At 37.6% G+C, this 25,374-nt stretch overlaps 1 protein-coding gene across 4 annotated transcripts in view; it reads left to right on the top strand.

Annotated features, from left to right (window-relative positions):
• Window positions 1-24,286, top strand: part of Tbpl1 (TATA-box binding protein like 1) — a 28,730-nt gene extending 4,444 nt beyond the window's left edge. For 2 of the 4 annotated variants that reach the window (XM_070010557.1, XM_070010556.1), the window contains exons 2-7: window positions 17,336-17,408; window positions 19,401-19,483; window positions 19,646-19,709; window positions 21,708-21,811; window positions 21,908-22,002; window positions 24,200-24,286. In XM_070010557.1, coding sequence (XP_069866658.1) covers window positions 17,336-17,408; window positions 19,401-19,483; window positions 19,646-19,709; window positions 21,708-21,811; window positions 21,908-22,002; window positions 24,200-24,279 — 499 coding nt within the window. In that variant the 3' untranslated portion in view covers window positions 24,280-24,286. Of the gene's footprint in view, window positions 1-17,230; window positions 17,409-19,400; window positions 19,484-19,645; window positions 19,710-21,707; window positions 21,812-21,907; window positions 22,003-24,199 lie in introns of all 4 variants that reach the window. The other 2 variants (XM_070010559.1, XM_070010558.1) reach the window with 1 other exon arrangement.
• Window positions 24,287-25,374: the final 1,088 nt, after the last annotated feature.

The following is a 25,374-nucleotide window of genomic DNA, read 5'->3' as shown; positions in this document are numbered from 1 at the left end:
GGAAGTTTCCTGAGGGTTAGAACCATCACGTCATCATCGTGCTGTAAGTTCATATTCTGTATGTGTGTCTTTGGAAGAGTAATGCATTTCTGATGGAGCTATGTGTTTATTTTTATTCCACTTCAGTGACTGACCCAGTAGATGAGGAATCACTCCCACTCCTCTCAATGCTAGGGCTCAAACCCAGAGGCTAATCTTTTGAAAGTGAGTTATTGTTGCCTAAAATTTTTTGTCCTGGCTGCAAAGATGCAAGAATTTCACAGATTTATTTTAACCAGATGAAACAGCAAAAGAAAATGATTAAATGCTACCCCTTGAGTGAATATTGGGTTCACTCTTGTTACATGACTACCGTTTTCAGAGATTTCAAAAGGGTGAGTCTACAGATCTGGTTCTTTGAAGGCTGCATAGACCAACTTGGTTTTTAGGATACAATCATTTATGTAGAAGAGAGATGGAATATGTGTAGTTGTGAAAAGGGTCACATTGGAAATTCTGCTCTCATTAGTCTTATGAGTAAATAGAAATAAAAGCTTTGAAATTTGGCTTAAATGACTGATTTTGTGCTAGGAAGCATGTTAAATGCTAGTGTTTAATAGCACATTAATACATACTGACCATCACAGTGAAGTGATTTCTGGGGAAATTCTGGTGTTCATTCAGATGGGAATCAATAATGAAACTTTAACAGATCATTAAAAAAAGCAGCACAAAAGTTTGGCTGTTACTTTCACTATGTCACAGTATTCATTCTATATTTGAGCTGGATCTAGTAGTGCATGCCTATAATCCCAGCTATTTGGGAGGTTGAAACAAGAGTTGCTGGTTGGGAAATCAAAGGAGGCAAAATTGCCGACTCAAAAAATAAGCCTGTAATCCCAACTACTGTGCAAGTAGAGGTAGGACTAGGTCACAGTTCCAGGCCTACCCAAGCAATGTTAGTGCAAGACCCTATCTGAGAAAAAAACAAAAAGCAAAAAGGATTCAGGGTGTGGATCAAGTGGTAGAGCTCTTGGCTAGTCAGTACAAGGTTCAATCCCTAGTTCAATCCCTGGTCCTACAAAAAAAGAAAGGTCCTAAGTTACAGAGTTTTCGCAGGACATGTGAGGAAGGCTGTTAGCGTTGATTTGTCCTGAACACAATAAATATGTATGTATAGACACTGGTGTGTTTTGGTTTAACTTAAGACATCTTGAAAGAAATATACAATTTCTTCCATTAATTAAAGTGTTCAACGAAATCATGTGTTAAACTTTTTCCTCCTGATAAATTACAAGTTTTGTTTTTGTTATTGTTTTTCTGTCAGTTCTAGGGTTTGAACTCGGATTCCTGCTTTTGCCATGCAGGTGCTCACATGGTAATGAGCCATACCTTATTCACTTTTTGCTTTAATTACTTTTTGTGGAGGATCTTGTGTTTCTTTTGCTGGGGCTAGCCCCAAACCACAATTCTCCTACTATGATCTCCAACTAGCTTAGCTACCTCCCTACCTACCTACTTGGGCTCCCAAGTGGCTGTATTAAAGGCACATGCATCAGAAGGCCCAGCTTATTGTTGAGATGGGTCTTGCTAACTTTTTGCCTGAGCTGGTCCCTGAAACTCTCCCGAGTCTTCACCTCCTGAGTAGCTGAGATCACAGGCATGCCCCACCATGCCCCACCCTAACTGCAAGCTTATTATCAGACAACAGTTTTTATCAATTGTAATTTTCTAGGGATTAGGATTTATACAACATTTGATAGTGTGGGCTGTGGATATAAGCTCCCTCTGTATGTCTTCCCCTGCCCCTGCCCCTGCCCCTGCCAAGTCCTGGAACTTGAACTCAGGATCTGGGTACTGTCCCTGAGCCTCTCTGTGCTCCAGACTAGCACTCTACCACTTAGGTAGGCTACAGCGCTGCTTCTGGCTTTTTCTGAGTAGTTTATTGGAGGTAAGAGTCTCAGACTTTCCTGCCTGGGCTGGTTTTGCACTTGGCTTTGAACTGCACTGTGATCCTCAGATCTCATCCTCCTGAGTGGCTAGGATTACAGGCCTGAGCCACCAGCATCTAGCCTGGATCTGTGGTCCTTGAACTCTGGGCCTGGACATTGGACTTGAACTTGTTCAAGATTAGCACTATGCCACTTGAGCCACAGCACCAATTCCAGCTTTTTCTACATACGTGGTACTGAGGAATAAAACCCAGGGCTTCATGCATTCGAGGCAAGCACTCTACCACTAAGCCACCTTCCCAGCCTGGATCTGCTTTTTATGAGTGGTATTTTATTAGTGCTATGGTCTTGGACATGTTTCTTTCATTGCCCCCCGCATCAGAATCCTCATCTGCAGTGTGGAGTTAATATTAGCTCTGCCTCATAGCGTTGCTCTGAGAATAAAGAAATATTATCAGGTGCTTCTAGCAGCAGTACCACGTAGTGCATTCACAGTGAGCCATTAGATCACGTGTGTGTTCCACCAAAGCATTGGAGCGTTTTTCTTCTTTGATTACAGACTAGTGGACTCATCTCTGCTATAAGTTTTGGGAGTGGATGTACTATTTTTTTTTAGGTTTTTTGTTTTTTAATTGTCACAGTCATCTGGTTATCACTTAGGGCAGATGGGCTAAGTAAAGACAGACATCTACGTTTCTGGGAAAAGAAAGCCAACAAAGCCTGGTCTGACACCAGGCTGCAGCTATTGAAATGAGATTTCCCTGTGGACTTGACTGATTGTTTAGCAGTATGATACTTCTGAATAAAAGGAATGAATCCCACTAGTTTCACTTAGCAGAATCAGTTTTTTTCTTTGGAAAACACTGCTTTTTACTTTTATAGCCTTTGATTGATGGTAAACCTGAAAAGTTGTTAATGTCAATGTCAAGCCTTCAACTTGAGTTTCCTTGGTCACTATAAATATTATAAGTAGTATAGCTTCCTTGTAATTTTAGAAGTTGCTGAAATTGCTGCTCTGCTCCAGTAATTCAGATGCTTTCAACTTTTTTTATGATTGGTTAAAACCAAATACTGAGGCCACCTGATCAGGGAAATAATTTAATGATTATAACTTTGTTTGGGCTATTATTGAGATGACTTTTTAAAGTTAAATCCCAGTGTTAGAGATAAGTTAGACATTTGAAACTACTAAAAAGTAACTGCCTCTGCTTAAACAAAATGTTTGCCCTTTTGTCTTTCTAGGTCTTAATTTTATTTTATAATAGAAAGTTTTATAAACTATAGAAGTTTTTATAAAATGCAGTTTAAAAGTTAAGATTATTTTTTATTTGGGTTTAATAAACTTTTACACCTGAAGGAATAATATATTTGTATTCAGAGATCTGACTTTTGTTTTCCTTTTTAAAGAAGGTTAAATCTGATTGCAATTGGTTTAGTTTTGCAATTGGATTGGCCAAAATAGGTTCTGTAACGATGTAATATTTTGTTAACATTGTTCTAGACATTATAAATTCCATATATCAAACATACTAAGATGGAGAAGGTGACCATGACTATGCTCCCACCAAAAATATTAAGATAGAGATTTATAGCTTTTAAAAAAAGTAGGCACTCTAAAGATAGTGTTGGGAAATTTTTAAGAAAGTAAGTCTCCAGGTGACAGAACTATTTCCTACAATAGAATTGGCCTGTTCTGAGACAAAGGTCTAATTCGTTAATGTTTCCCTAGTGTTCTCTGCACCATAACGCTTTTTCAGGGGCAGATGTTGCTGTCAGTCAGATATGAAGATAATAAAGCCAATGTGCAACCCTAAAGTGCAAATATGAAGATGATTAGTTGATTTATGGCTCTGGTCAACATTTGTGGAGCCTATTATTGTATGCATCTCAGCTAAGACTCACGGTGAACCGGAAGCTTTTGTAGAATAAGAACCAACCCTTTTTTATTTATTTACAAGGTACTTTTGGTGAACCATAGAGCCTTTGCCCTTGCATCTGCTTAGGCTGCATCTCATTATTTGGACACATGTGAAGCCTAGTGATGGGATACTGAGCATCCCTCACTTGATCATGGATAACCACGTGCCAGCACCTTTGCTGGGTAGAGATGCACAGTCACGTTGAAAGCGGAGTCACCAACTTAGAAGACCCTCAGTACACTTTGTGTGCTGAACAATTTTCCATTCTCTACCTTGGGGTACATGAGAAAAAGGGATGGCACAGCAGATAAAAGCTTTATGAATAATAATTCTTATCAGCTCAACAGCATAATCTGCAGGTCATTAAAGCAGAGAAAACATTTTTTTTTTCCTGTACTAGGAATTGAACTTAGGTTTGCACATGCTATTCAGTCTCTACCAGTTGAGCATTGTTTAGACAATAATCTTGAGCTTTTGCCTGGGCTGGCTTTTGACAGTGACCCCTCATACCTCTGCCTCCTGAATAGCTGGAATTTTAGCCATGTACCATGATTCTCTACTTGCTTCTCAGATAACTCTTGATAACTTTGCCTGATTTGCTCTCAAACATGGTCTTTCCATGGTCTTTCTGCCTCCCTGGCCAGTGATTTTAAAACTTCCAGTTCAGTGTATAGTACAAAACTAGTTTGCTAGGCCACCTAATGATGTAACATTACTAATGTAGATATATATATATAGATATATATATAGATAGATAGATAGATAGATAGATAATAGTGATGTATATGATATATATTAGTATATATATGACAATGGTCTTACAAATATTATAGAACTATACAAGCATTATGGAACTATCACCTGATAGTTTTGCTGTTTCTTTTCCATGTTTAGATATGATTAGTTGCACAAATACTTTCCATCAAGTTGCAGTTGCCTACAATATTCAGTAAAGTAATGCATAGGTGTAGCCTTGGAGTTGGGGTAGACCTGAGTGTGTACTATAGGCTGAACCATGTGGGTTTGAGGAAGTTCATATTGTTTGTTGTTACACAATGACAGAAATTGTCTGTTGATACATTTCTCAGGCTGTGTTCTTGTCAGAGAGGAATACCTGGCTATATTTCACTATATGTAACTTAAGAATGTGTGCCTTTTATTTACTCTGTTGATGGTTTTAGTTTTTTGCCTTGTTAAAATTAGAAGAGTTTCAAATGCCTAAAACAATATTATTTTCTTTGAAATGTGATTACATTATATACCCCAGGCTGGTCTCAAACTCACAATCGTCTTTTCCCAGCCTCCTGTGGTATTATAGACTTGTGATACCATGCCCAGCTTCGAAGCCATATCCTTGTTTGTCTTGTGTTGCATTCTCACTCTCACTCTCACTTTATAAATAGAAGAGGAATACCTTTATGAGCTGATAATTAAAATGTCCTGAAAATGATTGGCTGGTGAGTCACTCTATGATAACCTGTTGTCTTGAATAGCCTTAAGATATGAATGAGATAAAATTCTTTGGAGAAAGTAACTTTAAAGAATTCTTAACTGGAAGTGGTGCTGTGGCTCAAGTGGTAGAGCCCTAGCCTTGAGCCAAAGGACAGCGCCTAGGCCTAGAGCTCAAGCCCTACGCCCAACAGAAAAAAAAAAATTCTTTAAAAATCTGAGCAGTACTAGGGTGTGAACTCAGGACCTGCTTCAGTGCAAAACTCCTTGGATAAGTATTTAACTTGGGTACACATTTAGGATCCATGCCCGTTGATTTATTCTTTCCTGTGTGAGTCTTAATCTCTAAGATTTTTATCATCATCTTAAAAACATCTACTCTTCCCACTTATCCAAAAGCCCCACCATCCTTTCTTTGATTTATTCTTAAAGAATTCATGTAATTGAACTACGTTTTAGTGAGTTTAGAACCAAATGTTAATTATGGAGTCAAGATCTAAAGACACATTTTATTTTAGCTAAGCAATTGTCTTGTGGAAGTTGGTGCTTACAGTCTAAAAGGCAGTTTTAATACAGACTCATTTGCTGAGCCTTCTGTTGCAGTGCCCTTCTCCCAGTGTTTCATGTGACAGGCTTCTTAAGATTTCATTTTAACAGTCATTTCTCTTCAGGAGGGTGACATGTGAGGATCACAATTCAAAACCAACCCAGGCAGGAAAGCCCATGAGACTCTAATCCCCAATAACCCACTCCAAAAAAGTCAGAAGTGGAGCTGTGGCTCAAGTGCTAGAGCACTAGCTGCCAGCAGAGGCAGCTTGGGGACAGCACCCAGGCCCTCAGTTCAAACCCCAGGACTGACACCAAAAAACAGGCATTACTCATTTCTAAAGTAGTTGAAATGTTTTCCCCACGTCCTTCCTCTTACATTTTTCTCATAACGTTATTTATTTCCTAAGCCATAGTCTTCTATTATTATTGGCCTATTAGCTATTTTTCCCACTGGAATATAATTGCTGTGAATGATCCTTGTCTGATGGTTTTGTTCTGAGCTATATTCCCAGTGTCTGCTCACAGGCCTTGTATCACATCATTTATGTACTGAGATGAGTGTTGAGGAAGAATTTGTTAGTTGAAGGATTATGCAAAGCGCATTCTAGGCAAGTATAGATCAAAAAGTTTGCCATTGAAAGCACGGTGGTATAAAGTTGAGAATGTTAAGGTATATTACAAGTGGGAACTGAGGTTACAGGGGGAGATTGGAGATGGGAAGTGTACTGCATTTCAAGCTAAGCAAATGAGATTCAATTTTATCCATTTAAGAGAGCCCTGAGATGTTTTAGAAGTAGGAGTGTAGCGCAATTAGATAATTCTGGTAGCAGTGTGTAGATGGACTAGATCTTGGAAACTGCGAGCAGTGAAGAGTTTCATTCAGAGTGTATGACATGGAAGAGAACCTAAAATAAAACTGCTGCTTTAGGGCTGGGAAGGTGGCTCAGTGGTAAAGTGCTTGCCTCTCATGCATGATTCCTCAGCACCACATAAGCAGAAAAAGCCAGAAGTGGTACTGTGGCTCAAGTGGTAGAGTGCTAGCCTTGAGCTGAAGAGCTGAGGGACAGTGCCCAGGCCCATAGTTCAGGCCCCACAACCGACCAAAACAAAAAAATAAAACCAAAAAACCAAAAAAACCTACACCTGCTGCTTTAGATACAGAAAAGATAGATTCAATGGGCATTGGAGAAAAGTGATAGGTGAAGAATAATCCTGATATACTTTATGTAGGCAAGTGAATGTTGTATGGTGACTCTGTTCATAAACATTAAGGGGAGTGGAGGTGTTTCTAAGAGGATAGTGGGTTTGGCTTAATAAATTATGCATAGTAGATAATGGGAATATAGAATCAGATCTGTAGTCAGGATTGCTCTAGAAGTCTGCCATAAGATCATGGAAAGCTCATTGAAGTCTGGAAAGCCTCTGAAGAACTAGGGTTTACAACAGTGGTTTAGAGTCTTTTCACATCAATTATTAAACCCATTGAGAACAGGAAGGAAACAATGGTGTCCTCAGGAACACATATAGATTTATCTATATACAGTTTTTCAGGGGTTCTAGAACTATTGTTTTAAGCTTTTCAGGGACTGAAGTAGACTTCAGCTAACAACTTCTGGGTTGCAGGGATAACCCAGGGAAGGTACTTCAGAAACCGGATTACAATGTTGGTAAGGATGGAGAATTTTGAGAGGAGTTCACAATGCTTTGTGCTCTGAGAGGAACAGTAGGCGGGAGTTTCAGCTGCCACTGGCAGACAACTATCCATTCCGAACTGTTGGTACTGTGTAGAGGCAGAAGGCAAATTTTGTCATTTTAGAGCCTGAAGTGGAATTCAGGAAACAAGGCACAGTAAACACAGTGAAGAAATCTTGATGTTCTTTATGATAAAACAGTCCTAATAGAAGAAGGTAGCCCATCTTAGCAACTTACCGAATGGGAAATTTCCATTGCTTTGGTTACCTATGATGATGTTTCAGCCCAGTGCTTTTCATCTAGGTAGTATCAAGTTTTTAAAATACAAGGGCTACTAAGGTTAATTAAATCTCAATTTCTGTGCAAGTGAGCATCAGTATAATTTTTTCTTTAATTTTTTATTTCTTTTTAACTTTCCCTTAGTGGTTTAGAACTAGAGTTCTTGCTATAGTTTGACTATGGTTGATCCCCACAAACATACAGGCAGATAGATAGATAGATAGATAGATAGATAGATAGATAGATAGATAGATAGATAGATAGATAGATAGATAGATAGGATTTATTATATGGTATGTAGTAATGGTACTCAGAAGGTAGAAACTTAATCTATGATATTTAGAAGTGGTACCTTTGAAATATGATTAAGTTTAGATAAAGTCATTAGTATAGAGCCTTCATAATTGAATCCTTGTGACTTTATAGAAGAGGGCTGGAGACTAGACACACAGACATGTGCTGTCTGGGCTCTGCCAACGAGAAGACCATCACCATCACTGAGCAGGTAGCTGTCAGCACCTTCCCTGTGAACTTCCAAAACTGTGAGCTAAACAACTCTTTTATTTATACTTAGCCTACATCAAATATTTTGTTATAGTAAGGAAAAGTTGACGAATGCAGTTCCAAGATGAAATCATTCATGTAGTATCTTCTTAGATATTTTGCAGTAAAGTTATCATCAAATCACTTATGTAATGGCGGTGCTAGTTTTAAATCAATTTTCTTTAGTCTTTGTCATAGATCTTAATTTCCAATTTTAAAAAAATGGATGGCTTTCTGCTAGTCTAGCCAAGTTCTTCATATTTATCTTTGTTGTTGTTGTTGTTGTTGTTTTTGTTTTTTTTGGGGGGGGGTCCAGTCGTGGGGCCTGAACTCTGGGCCTGGGAACTGTCCCTCAGCTCTTCAGCTCAAGGCTAGCGCTCTACCACTTGAGCCACAGTGCCACTCCTGGCTTTTTTCTTTTTGCTTATGTGGTACTAAGGAATCGAACCCAGGGCCTCATGTATGCAAGGCAAGCGCTCTACCACTGAGCCACCTTCCCAGCCCCTAGAGGGTCTTTTTTTTTCTGTACTAATAGTATTTACCAACTACATCAAAACCCTATTCTTTATTTTATTTTACTTTTTTTTTTTTTTGGTCGGTCATGGGGCTTGAACTCTGGGCCTGGGCGCTGTCCCTCAGTTCTTCAGCTCAAGGCTAGCACTCTACCACTTGAGCTACAGTGCCACTTCCGAACCCCTATTCTTTATTTTACCACTTGCTTTTAAACTTGAAAGGGAGATGATCTAGTTTTGTGTTTCAAAACCTGAAGAATGCAATGAATCACTAGTAATCCTTTCCATTTTTGAACATTTTTTTCCTTCATATATGATGAAGAAAGGAGATAATAATAGTAATGATGAGAATAGCGAAATTGGAATGTTTACCATGTACACATGCTGTGCCAAGCACTTCATAGAAGCTTTTATTTCATTTTCACAACACTGTTAGCTGCTATATTTTATAGATGAGGGGTATGTAGGCACTAGAGGGTTTAGTAATATTCCCATGGTGGTATGGCTCCTAAATGGTAGGTTTGGATTTAGCCCAAGCAATTTGCTGAGCTCTTAAGTGTGTGTGTGTGTGTGTGTGTGTGTGTGTGTGTGTGTGTGTGTAAGTGTGTAAACCTTGCCTTTTAATCTCAAGATAACAGCTTAGCTCTCTAGACATTTTATTGAATGTGTATAATGCTCTGGGAACTGAGAAGACTGGGGTACCAAAATAAATAAGGTGAGATCATAATTCTGAGGAGTTTATTATTTATGAGTAAACATACAAAGTGGAAATATTTCACTGTAGTGAAATTTCACAAATGTGGAAGGTTGCTGTGATAGAAGTCAGCTCAATAACATATAATGGTATTCAAAATAGGAAACACGGATTTAGTCTTGGTTGTCAGATTTCTTAGTTCCTTATTTTTTTAATTTTACCCATGATGATTAAAAAAAAATATTACTGTGGCCAGGTGCTGGTGGCTCACACCTGTAATCCTAGCTACTCAGGAGGCTAAGATCTGAGGATTATGGTTCACAGCCAGCCAGGACAGGCAAGTTCGTGAGACTTATCTCAAATTACCCACCAGAAAACTGGAAGTGGCACTGTAGCTCTCAAAATGGTAGAGCACTAGCCTTGAGCAAAAGAGCTCAAGTATAATGCCCAGGCTCTTGAGTTCAAGCCCCTTGACAGACAAAAATAAAGTAATACTGGGATTTAAATTCAGGACCTTATTACTCTTGCAAGCCAGCCACTTTTCACTACTGAACCTCACTGCCAACCCTGATCTTTGCTGGTAAATTTTAGATAGAGTTTTGATTCCTACCAGGTTGTATATCTAGCAGCAATCCATCCATATCCACAATGGGTTAAGAAGGAATATCTTAAAATTTTTATGACATTCTTCCAATCTGAGCATCCCAAGAAGCTAGAATTGCAGGCATGAGCTACTGTCCAATATTATTACCTTTTAAATTAACTTGTTTATTAGGATTTCCAGGCTTACACTGTGTGTACATGTGTGTGAGTGCACATGTGCATGCAGGAACACATACCAGTACTGGGACTGAACTCAGAGCCTCTGTGCTGTCCCTTAGCTTTTTTTGCTCAAAGCTGTTCTGCCACTTTCAGCTTTCTTGTCATTAATTGGAGATTGTCATTTAGTTGTCAATTAATTGGGGATTGTGATCCTTAGATCTCAGCCTCCTGAGTAGCTAATATTACAGGTGTGAACCTGGCTTCCAAATTCACATTTCACATCTAGACCTAACCTCTCCTCATCCCCAGATCATCACCTCCTCATCATTTTTAAGTGAATATATATGCCATGTTTTTAATGGGTTTTTTTTTTCCTGCTCTTTTGGCTCAATTTTGCTCTTAGAATAAATACTGAAATCCTTAGCCAGATACCAGTGGGCCAGGCCTCTCATTCTAGCTATTCAACAGGCTAAGATCTATGAAGTGAATGGTCTGTTTGCAGTTTACAAACAAAAAGTAGGCGCAATTCAAGTTAATCCATTGTCACAGATCTTCAGTTAGGATTGTGTCTACTGTTTTCACATTCAGGTTTTTAAATTACGTTTGTTTCTCTGTTCCATCAAATTTTTACTAGGCTGGTATTTAAATGCTTGGGGTGAGCATTAGATTATATGTTTTTGTATTGCAAAACATAGCATCATTTTAAGTGCCCACTATCACCTTTTGGGCAGCACTACAAATATTACCATTGACTAAAGCATATAAAATGAACTTGTCATTACCAGTGTGTGTGTGTGTGTGTGTGTGTGTGTGTGTGTGTGTGTGTGTGTGTGTGTGTGTGTGTGTGTGTGTGTGTGTGTGCGCACGCACGCGCGTGTGCTTAATATTTGCTGACACCCATCAGAATTAATTTCCATAGGAAAGAATATTTATGTAACGTACGTGGTATACTACATAATTCCTCTCCTTGGGAAGTTTTGTTTTGTTTTGTTTTTGTCTTGGGTTCCTTTTTTTTTGTGTGGCCAAATGTACAGTTAAAGTTTTCTTTACATTGCTAGACTGGCTTATAAAGTATGAGCCTTTGGTCCAAACACTGAAATGCCCTTGTGATAGACTGTCACCCTACCAAACAAGTTAGAGGGTTTTAGTTTTTTCATGTGGTTGTGCTGTTACCCCTCTAATGCATCTCACTGTACCCTTACTGGCTCTGTGAACAGCAAGGAATCATGTTAAATGGAAAGTGGCTGGTTGAGTCTTAGGATGATAATTTATCTTAACTGATGATACTAGAATTAAGACAACAGTATCATTGTTAAATGAGTCTATGAGTTTTCATCGTTTATGTTAAACTCGTGGAGGCTTAGAATTAGATGCTATGTCTTTGAATAAATATTTCAAATTTTCTTGGTCCTGCATCAAGATTTCATATGTAAGAGCATCAGATGAAATTCTACCCACATCTATTTGTAACTGAGTTAAGAATAGTGAAAGATAACGTGTTTGATATTTAATGTAAATCACAGATGTGACATTCCATCCAGAATATATCAGTACAGTCTCTTTAAAAAAGCATATTTGTCGAGTTAACTACCAATTTCCTAGTTTTATCACTCAGATCTCCCAGCTCACTTATCCTGCTATGTTTCTTCATCCAGGATCCAATGAAGTACTGGGCCCCATAGTAAATATTTTGTAGGCTTGTGGGTCATTTGATCTTTGTCAGACCCACTCAGCCATACTGAATAGTCAGTACAGGAGCACATGAGCGTGGCTGTGTTCCAGTCAGACTTGGACAAAATGGGCACTGGCCCAATGATGGTAGTGGACTGACCCCTTCTTGACCTGTTATGACCCGGTTTTTTCCATCGGTTACTGTAACAGTTCTCAAGGACTATCGTTTCATTAAATAATAATGTTTAGTTATAGTATTTGACTGAACATGGTAGTTGCTATGTTTTTTACATAGATAACCACATTTAATCTTTCAAAACAATCTTGATATACTGATGATACTATCACAGATTTATTTACAGAAGTAAAAATGAGGATTTAGAGAGAAGTTAGGTGAGTGACAAGCTGAATGTAAACACTAATACAGCATCTCCTTTGTAGGATTTATGCTGTATTTTATCAAGTAGATGTAAAAGACAGACTATGCCCTTTCTAGTCGGCAAAATGATGCTTTGTCTTCACGCTGGTCACACGCATATGCTGTGAGACTTGTCAGATACTGTATTGGAATCAGAATTTCTCATCTTCTGTTTTGGGAGCTTTATAAATAAAGAATGTTAGGTTAGGAAGTGGCGCTGTGGCTCAAATGGTAGAGCGGTAGCCTTGAGCTGAAAAGCTCAGGGACAGCGCCCAGGCCCAGAGTTGAAGCCCCATGACCGACAAAAAAAAGAAAAAAAAAAGAATGTTAGGTTAGTTTGGATGCTCTGTCTTATCTTTTAGAACAGTAGGATCTGAAGGTGACTCAACATTAGTTATGCTTTCAGTACTGATCTGTTACCAGTCGTCCCCTGCTTCTGCCAATTCTCAAATTATCCATACTAATTTTGTGGTTAAGCTCTTGAGACCTCTCCCCCAGCCTAATCAACTGCAATATAAATATAGTCCAAGGAGGGGGTTTCTACTTTTGTGTAGAATATGGTTTATTTAGTTTGAATATTTGAACTTTCATTATGAATTTGAGTTTTGTATGACAGTATTTATAGTGGCTTTTCAGTTTTCCTTACTTGCCTGTATGGAGAATGTAAAATGTAGTCATCTTTGCTGAAACTTATCTTTAGAACCAGGAGGTGGCAGTGTTTTCCAGGTGATTTAAGGTTACTGTGTGTCACAGTTGCTGAATTAAGGGTTTGCAATGCTACTTGTAAGTTGGAAGACCTAAAATAAGGCTGTATATATTCTTGTCCATAAAGAAGGAAGAAAATGTTTTTCAGCATTCAGGTGCATTTTCATAGCTTTTATAGAAAGCTAGAAATGGCATAGTTTTTAACTTTCAAACTTTTAGGAGGGAATCTTTGACAGATTAAACTCTTACTAGTCATTTACTTCAGAAACAGAACAAAGCACTTGATTGAACCCTGCCTTAATAAGTAGGCCATGGACAGTGGGCAAGTTATTGATACTTACTTAAATAAAAATGGAAAATCTATTTTTCTTATAGTACACCTAACATACAACATCCAGACTCTACCAAGAAAGTAGAAAGGGAAGAATTAAAGCTGGGTGCCAATGACTCATACGTGTAATCCTAGCTGTTCTGTAGGCTGAGATCTGAGGATTGCAGTTCAAAGCCAGCCTATACAAGAAGGTTTGTGAGACTTTTATCTCCAATTAAGCACTAAATGGTGCTTAAATGGTAGGCACCTAGGCCCCGAGTTCAAGTCCTAGGTTTGGCACCAGAAAAGAAAAGGAAGTCAGCCTGATGTACCAATCCTCTGGATAGAATACTTTTTTTTTTTTTTTTTTTTTAACATTTTGGCAGGTATGAGTGTTTATAAGTGCCTACATAGATAGAGAAAACAAAATGTGCTCATTATCAGACTTAGGCAGTTTTTTCCCACTAAAAACAATGTGGAACTGTAAGTTTATGCTTTATGAAAGTATATACAGCAGTGTGTTAAATGGGATTTGCTGTGCTTTATTTATTTTAAATAAACAATTTTCTTATTAACAGAATTTCTACATATAATCTTATTGTACTTAACTCAGATATTTCTCAAAATGCATGCTTAGTGGTTATAATTCTATACAGTGCTACACACACACATACACACACACACATTTTAAATTGAATACTAAACACCAGATGACTTTTTGTACCAAATCTGGAAGAAAATTCTGGTTTATTCATAACTTTGCCAGCCCTGTGTTGCCAGTATCAGTAGGTGTTACATGATTCTTTTAACATTTCCTTCACTACTAAATAAGCTGAAAAAAATTCTAAAAGCAAATCATTTCTAAATCATTTATACAAAAAATAAAATTTAAATATTTTTATATCAAGGGTATAATGGCCTTTTAAAAAAAGAGCAAAAGTATAATGTACTAAACATTCAACTTAAATACTTCACAATGTAAGAGATTAGAAAAAGTAAAGTATATCAACAGAAGGAAAGAAATGATAAACATGGGTTTAAAAAATTCATAGAGATGATTTAATCAAAGTAGAAAAGCCTTACATCAAGATTGAGAGAAGGCCGGGCGCCAGTGGCTCACTCATGCCTCTAATCCTAGCTACTCAGGAGGCTGAGATCTGAGGATCGAGGTTTAAAGCCAGCCTGGGCAGGAAAGTCTGTGAGACTCTTATTTCCAATAAACCACTAGAAAACCGGAAGTGGTGCTGTGGCTCAAGCGATAGAGCACTTGCCTTGAGCTGAAGAGCTCAGGGACAGCGCCCAAGCCCAGAGTTCAAGTCCCATGACCGACCAAAAAACAAAAAGATTGAGAGAAGCACAAATACTGATACTGGTGTTTAAGCATGTTCTATTTGGATCTGCACAAACTTGCAAAAGTACTACGAATCATGATCAATTAAACTACATACACATTTTCTTGAATTTTGTGATAAAAGGCTTACAGAAATGAAAATGGCTGTTTTCACATTCTTGAACATGGGTAGCATTAGATATGCTGCAGATAACAAAAAGCCAACATGAGAGAAATTTCTCTCTCATGCTCATGAGATCCAGAATTAAGTGCAGAGACAATAGGGAGATTTATAGCACAGGGCTGAGGCCACGTCTGTCTTATCATTGTCTCATGGCCCTAGATACCTACTTGAGCTCCAGCTCTCATTTCCAAGAGTCCTTGCTGGCTTAGTTTCTCTTTCTAAGCAGACATCCCAGAAAACAGTAACATATTTATGGTATTAGCCAGAACATAGTCATATGGCCATTTTTGGCAATACCTGTTGCTAAAGAGTCCAAACACTATAGTATTTTATTTCTGTCACAGTGTACTCAGCTAGATATCTGGGGTCTGGTCATTATGAAGGAAGAATAGAGTGAGCAAACAGAAGTTTCTGTCTCATAGTCACTTCATAGTTTTTGTAGCAAAATAGCTGAAAACCTAGTGGTATAACCATAAGAATTAATAATAAGAAATACCGGATTACTTGTTGTATTTACCTTATCAGTAGTAATGACCATCATCCATCATCATTTTGAGGTGAGGTACTGGGTATGGAATCCAGGACTTCATGCTGTTAGACAAGCTGTCTACCACTGAGCCCCACCTCATACGCTCGGGATACTCTCCACACCACTCTGTAGCTGGCACCATCTGCCCTATGCTACATGTGAAAACACTAAGGCACAGGCCTCGCGGCCACCCTGCTCCATGCCTGTCACAGGGGTGATTTGAGGTAGCTCAAATGTACACAAGGAACAGAAAAACAAGTTGATACACTGATTAAAGAGAAAATGGGAATGAAGGGAAAAACTTCCCATGAAAGTATGTTTTTAGGAATAATGTAAGCATTTTGCACTGTAAGTACTTGTGAAGGTGTTATTATTTATTTAATGGTAGCCATTGGTAATAGTACTTACATTTGAAACCAGAAGAGATCACAAAATTGATGCACAGAGTTGAATATTATATGCTGCTCTTAAAGAGGTATTTTGTTACTTAGATTTGTCACAAACTAAAATGCAGAAAAGAATTTTTTTAATTATAAATTTTCTTTATGTGGACTCTTGGCATCTTCAGTGCATCATCATATAATTTCACTCATAAAGGAGAATTTTTTACATATTGTGGCTGTAAGGAATCTTGAAGGTTATTATAATATGTTGTTATTATTTGCTGGTTTGCATGAGGGGAGAGGTTTAGCTTAGCCAAATTGCCATTGTTTGATTATTGTTTGTGTGTGTGTGTGTGTGTGTGTGTGTGTAAATGGGCACACATGTGCATGTATATCCATGCTAGTACTGGGTGCTGAAGCCCAAGTTCCAGACACTGTGTCTTAGCTTTTTCACTCAAGGCTAGTGCTCTGCCACTTGAGCCACAGCTTAATTGGAGATAAGAGTCTCAGACTTTCCTGCCCAGGCTGACTTCAAACTGTGATCCTCAGGTGTGAGCCACCAACACCTGGTGCCACTGTTTCTTTCTTTTTTTTTTTTAATATGGAAAAAACCCAAACAATTTTTTTAGCTGGATATGGGTCATGTGCTTAGTAAAGCTAGGGCTTGCTCATTGTATAAATGCTCTATTGTAAGAGTCATGAAAAATGTATTTGAAAGGATCTAACCGTGATAAAAAATGATGCTGTGTAGCTTTTTGCTAGAGTTCTTCCCTGCTCACACAAGTTGATCAAGTCCATGAGAGCCAAAGGTTTTGACTTCTTCAGTTTTTTTTTCCCAGTATCCTCAAAGATAGAAAAGTATTTAGTATCTGAAGAAGGAATAAATGTCTAGTAAATGAGGAGTTAATATTTTTGCTTTAAAGTTAAGAAATCAGTTAGTATGCCTGAAATAGAGCAAAGTACTACCCTCCATAGCCACAGCAGGTTGTGTGCTGTGGGTATAATTCTAAAGTCTGGACATTGGGACTGCTGAGTCCAGCTCCTTAAACGTGGTACATATCAGGTCTCACCATCACTGTGGTATGCCTGGGACATAGAAATATTAAAAGTGGGTTGCTGGAGAAAAACCCAGCAAATTCTTGACATGTAAAGGTTATTATTTAAGGAAAGAAAGTTATGTCCAGAGTTTGAAGGACTATTATATTGCCCCCTTTTATTTAAAGTGACAATTTTTGTGGAGTAAAGGAACATGATTTAATCCTATAACCTTCAAAAATAATATAGATTCATTTCATTCTTTAATTTCAAGATGATTTGGTTGAAATAAATAGAACATTCATTTAGTAACTCCATTTTGTTTTATTTCTTAGGATGTGATCTTCGTGGTGGGAAGCTCAATTTTAAACTTTCCCAATGGATGCAGACAGTGATGTTGCTTTGGACATTCTAATTACAAATGTAGTCTGTGTTTTTAGAACAAGATGCCATTTGAACTTAAGGAAGATTGCTTTGGAGGGAGCAAATGTAATTTATAAGCGTGATGTTGGAGTAAGTATGTGCATTTTGGTATGTATACATACATGTGTGGCCTAATTGTATAATGCTGTGAAGGACGCTGCAGTGCATGTATCTATAGATAGTTTCTGAGGACCTTCACATATGCTAAGCCCTATGGATGCTACCCCTCATCTTATGAAGGGGGCAGACTTTGGAAATAATATTGTAAATAATTTATTTCCAAGTTTTAGCAAAGCTCATTAATTATAGAGACATATTGTTCTCTCAATTTCTTTAAACCGAAGCAAGGAACCTTTATGCTTTTGTGTTTGCTTATTCAACTATTGCTACAATAATTTTAGATTGTTTTTAATTATTACTTTTTTTTTTTGGTCGGTCGTGGGGCTTGAACTCTGGGCTTGGGTGCTGTCCCTCAGCTCTTCATCTCAAGGCGAGAGCTCTACCGCTTGAGCCACGGTACCACTTCCGGTTTTCGAGTGGTTTATTGTAGAGAAGAGTCTCACGGACTTTCCTGCCCAGGCTGGCTTTGAACCTCGATCCTCAGATCTCAGCCTCCTGAGTAGCTAGGATTACAGGCGTGAGCCATAGTGCCCAGCTTATTACATTGTGCTTTAGTCAAGATAGATTTTTTTTAATTTATTAACAATAGGTAAAAGTAATATTGTTCGTATCTTAACCTAGACATTTTAAATTTAACTTTAGTGTTTTTCAAAACCTTTTTTTTTGTGTGGGGTAGGGGATCATTAGTTCTTACTAGAAATGAAGTTACAGTGAGTTAAATTCAACTAAAATTTCAGAGATCTAAAGTTAAAGATTTTTAAATTTATTAGTAATACCTTAGTTTTAGGGTTTTTTTTTTTCTTTTTTCTTTTTGTAGGATGAGTTTGAGGCCACCTTGGGCTACCTAGTTAGAGCATGGCTCAAAAAATAAAATTGAAGCCAGGTACTGGTGGCTCATGCTTGTAATCCTAGCAACTCGGAAGGCTGGGGTCTAAGGAACATGGTTCAAATATAACCTGGGCGTTCAAATATAATCTGGGCAGGAAGGTCTGTACGACTTAACTTCAATTAACCATTAAGAAGCCAGAAGTAGAGCAGTAGTAGAGTAATCTAGGGCCAGCTTTAAACAAAACAGCTAAGGGACCATACCTATGCCCTTAGTTAAGCCCTCCAGTACTGGCACAGAAAAAGTAAAGTAAAATAAAATCGAATATTTTTTAACGCCTTTCATATATAAGAATCTCAAATAATAACTCCAGCTTTTGCATTTTTCCTGCACTTTGCACTTTGAAATTCATTCCCATTTGGAACTTGTATATACAGTAGGCATCTCAGCTGTAAGATACGCTATGAGGTAATGACCCATGAGTGTTGTGAATTGAGAATGATGGGTAGTTTTGGGGCTAGTCAGGGCAGGGTTCTCCATGAAGGTGATGTCTGGTGTCAGCTTGATTAGGACGAGTACTCCAGATGACATTAGCAGCAACCACAAAGCTCTTGGTGTGTGAAGATATTTGGCATGTATTAGCACCCATGTAAATTCCATTGGTGTGACTGGAATAAAATGAGAGCTGAAACATTTAATGTGCCTGTATATTGTTGATTCTTTGTATATAACGAGGGATTTATGTTGATCTCACTTTTAAAAAGTATACTTACTATTGTACAAGAGAGCTGTCATCAACAAAGCAATTTATGAATGCATTTTGATAAAGTTCTTAAACCAGAGTGTGGTGGTGGACATCTCTAATCCCAGCACTTGGGAGGCTGAAGCAGGAGGATGGCAAGTTTTAGAGTACATAGCTGACATGCTGTCTCAAAGAAAATAAGTCCTTGGGGAATAGAATAATTATGTCTTTGTGTTAAGTATTGAAATTGATTTCAGAATGAGCAATTTAGAGAATAGGTATTTCAACCCTGATAAGCTTGGGGTAAACCTTGGATATTTAACATAGCCACATAAAGCAGAACCATATGGGAAGGTTAACAATGCTTAGTAGGTAATCTTTTTTTTCTTTCCAGAAAGTATTAATGAAGCTTAGAAAACCTAGAATTACAGCTACAATTTGGTCCTCAGGAAAAATTATTTGCACTGGAGCAACAAGGTAAACATACTTGGGTTATTAGTTTTTATTTTCTGTATTTCTCCCCATGGAAAAGACATTTTTTGAAATTAAAAAAAATCATATGTAACCTTTGATGTGTTACTCAGTGTAAGATTTACTTCCTGTATAACTGACCATATGTTTTCTTTCCTGAAAATGTAGTGAAGAAGAAGCTAAATTTGGTGCCAGACGTTTAGCTCGCAGTCTGCAGAAGCTAGGTTTTCAGGTAACATTTTCATAAACTGTCCATACTGAAGTACCCAAAGGTTTACTTGTGTAAAATTCAAAACTTTAATAAGTAAATCACAAGAGTTCTTATGATGGAACTTTACCAGGAATTTTTTTTAATACTGCCCTTGGTGTGAAAACTAACAACATGCCTATGTGATATTTTTAGAAGATCTTATCCTTTCCTCTAAATAATCCCATTAAGTCATTTGCCTTTTCAACATCTTTAGTTTTTTACATACCTGTTTCTCTCCTCGTATCCCTCATCCCCAATTAAAAATACACTTGGTCATCATGAGAATGCTGAGTCGGGCTGGTAAGCAGAGTTGCAGACCCTATTGACATGGACCCTGGGTGGCAGTAAGATGTTGAGTTGACTTTTGCTGGCCTGGCAGCTTTTCAGTTAAAATTACTGCTTGTGATGAAAGATTTGCTAGGCCATTTGCAGATGAGTTTGTGACCGTGGAAGGTGAGATGTGGCCCTGAAAGAGGTGAGCCAGCCTGTTTGGGATGTGGCAACATTCACAGAAACAGCTATAGGAAATTGTTTATCTGACTTCAATCTCAGAGGTACAAATTGAGAATGAAGTTCCGGTAGAAAGCCGGGCTTTTGGTGTTGACCATTGGTATCAGAGAGCCTTGAGGTGTAGCTCTGTGGGGGTGCTATCTGGCATTTTGCTGGCTTTCTAGTGCTTTGTACAAGTACTGAGTTGAAAGGATGGTTAGTTTCTCCAGAATTCTGGTTTTAGGAGGAATGTTGAAAAGATAATTAGATGAAACAGTTCAGTTATTTGAATGGCTATTTTTTTTTAATTTAATTTTATTTTATTTGTGAACATACTGTACAGAGGAGTTACAATTACATGGGCAGGATAATGCATACATTTCTTACAAGCATTGCAGCCTCCTCCTTTGTTTACCCTTCACATCCCTTCCCAGCCTCCCCCCTCCCCCCCAATCCCAATCCTTCTCCTTCCCCCCTTCCCCCCACCCCCGCACCGACGTTGTAAAGCTAGTTTTGGACATGACAACTTGTACTTCTCATTGTTGTAACAGGTCCACCTGTATCCTTAAACAACTGGTTTTTCCCCATCTCCTCCACAAGTTATACTGACATCAAATATAGTGAAAGCAGGGGTTATACTGTGGGGGAGGGACATACAAAGCAACAAAGAGATAATCTTATAAATGCGTTAGAAACACATGCATGAAAGAAAAAAAACATTAAAATACACATCTAAGGGTTCATTTTCCTGACATCACGTTATCTGACCTTTTCCGCTTGACTCATACATCTACTAGATATTACAAATAAGGGAAACCATGGGACCTATGTTTCTTTGGGCCTGGCTTACTTCACTTAATATAATTTTTTCCAAGTTTTTCCATTTCCTAACAAATGGGGCAATGTCATTCTTTCTGATGGAGGCATAGAATTCCATTGTGTATATATACCACATTTTCTTGATCCATTTGAATGGCTATTAAGAGAACATTTTCAGCCTTGGAGCTTCTTAGGAAAGCATTAAAAGTGTTGAGGAAGGCTCAGTCAGTTAAAAACATAGTTTTATCATCTTTACTACAAGGAAAATAAACATTAAATTTACAGAAATGTTCTTTTACCCTATTGAATACAAGAGCAGTATATCACCTTTGAGCCCAATGCACATTCTGTTTATTGTATTTTTAAAATGAGAGCTTTCTGTTTTGTTTATTCAGAAGGAAGACCTGGCTTTGATTTTTCCCCCCACTTTCTCAGTAGTCTAGAATACCCCATTTTAAAGAATTAAAATTAATCTGAATGTAATATTCAGAAGACCTCAGATATTTAGACTTCATTATGCAGTTATAGGCTTTTGCTATTTTCTAGTGAAGTGTTTATTTTTTCTATCAAATTATAGCTTTCAGTTAATAATAGACTCCTGCTTAGGATATCTGTTAAGCAGGTTTTTCTTGTTTCAAAATAACTCACTGCGTTTTACTTTTTCTCCCAAAGGTAATTTTTACAGATTTTAAGGTTGTAAATGTCCTGGCAGTTTGTAACATGCCCTTTGAAATTCGTTTGCCAGAATTCACAAAGAACAATAGACCTCATGCCAGGTGGGTCTTTGAAGAATTAATATAAACTTACCAAATTTGAAATTGCCTATCAGCTTTAAATGCATATACTACTTGTACCTTTTTTTTTAAATATAGTTATGAACCTGAACTTCATCCTGCTGTGTGCTACAGGATAAAGTCTCTAAGAGCTACATTACAGATTTTTTCAACAGGAAGTATCACAGTAACAGGTAATCTATGATGGGGAAGCCAAACTTGACAAAACAGATTGAGCTATGTAAGAGATAACCATACCAAAATTAAAACATTGTCTGGTTTGTCCTGTTTTAACAGTATAGATCAGTATTATCTGCTTTTGTGCTGTCTGTACCTACTATTTACGGTGCTTTTTGTCTTGATTTTTCATAGTGAGCTTTGTCTGTGTTGTTCCCTGTCATCCTTACTAGATCAGTCTCTTGGTTTTCCAGTGCTCATTGTGTGAGTGTACTCTCCTTAGATGGTTGAGTAGTTTTCAGTTTTCTCATATATATATCATCATAGTATAATTTTTTTTTAAATTTAAATTTATATCTTGCATATCTTCCCAAGAGGAACAGATTTACATAAGCAAAAATATTCAACTCTAACTAGTACCTGTTTACTATGTATTTATGGCATTGTTTGAATATTAACTTTTGGGAAGGGTGGTTTCAGAAGATGAATCCTGCATGTCAAAAGGTAGTGTTGACATACAGGGTGGTTTGTAAAGTTGCCACGATTATAAATTACCCAAAGGCGTTGTTTGGGAGTCAGACCCAATGTTATACATACTTGAATTAAGGAAAATATCTTTAGTTATCTTGAATATTTCACATCTTCGAGGAGAATGAAAATATCAACAAGTAAGCCTTAGGATTTTGTTTTATTTTATCTTCTTTTTTTTTTTTTTTTTTTTTTTTGTGCTAGTACTGGGACTTAAACTCAAGGCCTGGGTACTGAACTGTCCCTAAGCTTTTGCACTCAAGGATACCACTCTGCCAGTTGAGCTACAGCTCTGCTTCTTTTTAGTGGTTATAGATAAGAATTTCACAGACATCCCTGCCCAGGTTGTCTGGCTTCAAACTATGATCCCAAAATCTCGGCCTCCTGAATTATTAAGATTGTACGAATGAGTCTCTGCCACCCAGCCAAGCCTTAGTTGTCATCTTCCTTGGGGTCCTTGACACCAAATGCCAGGATCCTACATGAATCTTAAGGAACAGGTCTTCACTGTCTTTTGCTTTGCTCTGAGCCAAGATTCTGAGACTCTGCCATAGACTTGCTAAATGTAAAAATCAAACAGCACACATGTAAAAAATATATTTTGTAGACAAACACCATAACAAACTGAAGACAGTTGACCTAGTAAACTACTATGTAGCTACAGTGGTTAACTATAATAGAACTATAGATATATAGTAGTTAACTATTATACATCTGAAATATCAGATGAAATGTGAATGTGCAATCACTGGGCCTTTCTTTGTGAAGGGATTAAAATGAGTTACAATGGAACAAACCAAGACACAGGATATGTTCATTACCTTCAAATTTTACAGTGAGTGAATACATACATTTTCATGGTCTTCTAAAGAGGCCAGTTGCATTAGTGAAACCATTTTTGTTATTTATATTTACTCTTACTGTTTTGTGGTGCTGGGAATAGAATCTAGGCCAAACAGAGCAAGTGCTCTGGTAATCTGTCACAGAGCTACAGCCACAACCATGAAGCAGTTTTTATTCAAAATTTATGAAAATATTTTTTCAGTGTTTTTAAACATTTGTCCTTGCTTAAATATTACATTTTTCAAGGTTTCTCAAGAGTTCTACGGATTAATAGACAACATTGCCTCATTGCTTGTGTTTTCCCATCCACACTGACTTTGGAAGAGCTTAGGGGTAAATGTCCACTTAGTGGTAGACACATGGGTGCCATGTGGTAGGAAATAGGAGGGGAAGTTAGGTCATTTAGTGTAAGACATTTGACAGACAGCAGCTTTGTTTCATTCCACTGAGTTTCACCATACTTCAGTGATCCTCAGTTGTCTAACCAGCAGACGATGACCAAAAGGATAGTGGGCATCTGGTTCCATTTGTTATTCTCTCCATGCTCCTAAGGTCTTTGATTCTCCTCTTTGATGATGTAATTTTTATAGGCTTTGCTTTCATACTGGTGCCCTAAAAATAAATCACTTTATGCTTCAGACTCTAAACTGTCCAGAGAAAATTCGCATTCCCTCGGTAATTATTTTACGTGTACGTGTAGTTTGTTGTTTAATGGGGTTGTTTTTCAGCAATGAACTTGTAGTCCCCGCTCCGCACCCCTCCAACGTATATATATACTGGAAGTTGGTTTTTACTAGTGTGGTCCTCAGGTTGGCTCACCCTTCTTCTCTGTGTGTGTTATAGGGCCCAACGTGAAGGCTGTGGCTACTGCTGTGGAACAGATTTACCCATTTGTGTTTGAAAGCAGGAAAGAAATTTTATAACTCATCACTTAATTGGTTAGAACCTCTAACTGAGCACCTTTAAAGCCTGCTGCACATTGGACTCAAAACAAAAGGAAAACTGGACCAACAGTAATTGAGGAAAGAGACTCTTTTTATTCACTCGTGGCTACAGTGTAAGCTCCAGTCCCTTTGGATTTTATTTCAAACTTTGCTGTAATATAAAAAGGAAGTTTACAAGACATGACATTGCTGCTTTTAAAAAAGGACATTCTATTTATTTTCGCAGTAATTCTCATGTCCCATAAGCAGAGCTGTCACAATGTGCACTACCTTAAATTGTTTTATTGTTGTCATTGTTATTTTTTTTCCAGTTTGAGCTAATGTGTTTTATTTGTGAATAGTCTTTTACATTTTTGTATGCTGAATATGGGCACCAAAGAACCTGTAAAAGTTATCTTTTTCAATTGAATGTGCACAAATAAAAGTTTGGAAAAGATCTCTCTTCATAGCCATTCTGTAAGTTTTATTCCCCATTTTCTATCTTCAAAAAATTGTATTCATAATTCTTCTGTTTTCTTTTTAATCTATGCAAGCTTAGACTTTGGCTGAAGTGTGTTGGCTTATTTTTGAAGTGTGTTTTACAGATAATGTATATACTTTGTGTGTATAGTATCTTTTCATGCTCTGTTACCAAATATCAAATAGGAATTTTTTTCTTGCAGATTTAGGAATAAAAACATGTATATAAATTCTAGGGAACTTGGGTAGATATAGATAAAGATATAAAGGATGTTTTATGTTGCTAATTAAATATGGTAGGAAAAGATAACTTTTAAAAGTTAAGAAATTATAGTTTTGAAACAGAAACTTCTTACCCCCTAGATGGAGAGTGATGCTGAGATGGGTTCCACCTCTCACGTACCTGAGTTATTCTGGAAGGACTCAGCTCTAGATGTAGGACGTGATTGAGGTTCTGAGCCTATTCATATCAGGATGTTACTCAAGGCTATTCTAAATTTCTTCAGAGGTCGATAACATTGTGCTGTTTTCAGAAGAAGTGCCCCCAAGCTGCCTCTGTGCCACAGTATAATTATAGTTCAGCTTGGACTTGAAAGCCATTTTGCAAGATATGTC

Source organism: Dipodomys merriami, unplaced genomic scaffold, assembly GCF_024711535.1.
Source record: "Dipodomys merriami isolate MVZ:Mamm:240054 unplaced genomic scaffold, mDipMer1.0.p SCAF_8, whole genome shotgun sequence".
Classification (NCBI taxonomy): Eukaryota; Metazoa; Chordata; class Mammalia; order Rodentia; family Heteromyidae; genus Dipodomys; species Dipodomys merriami.
The sequence above is the reverse complement of the archived record's forward strand: the minus strand, read 5'-3'. Positions and strand labels throughout refer to the sequence as shown.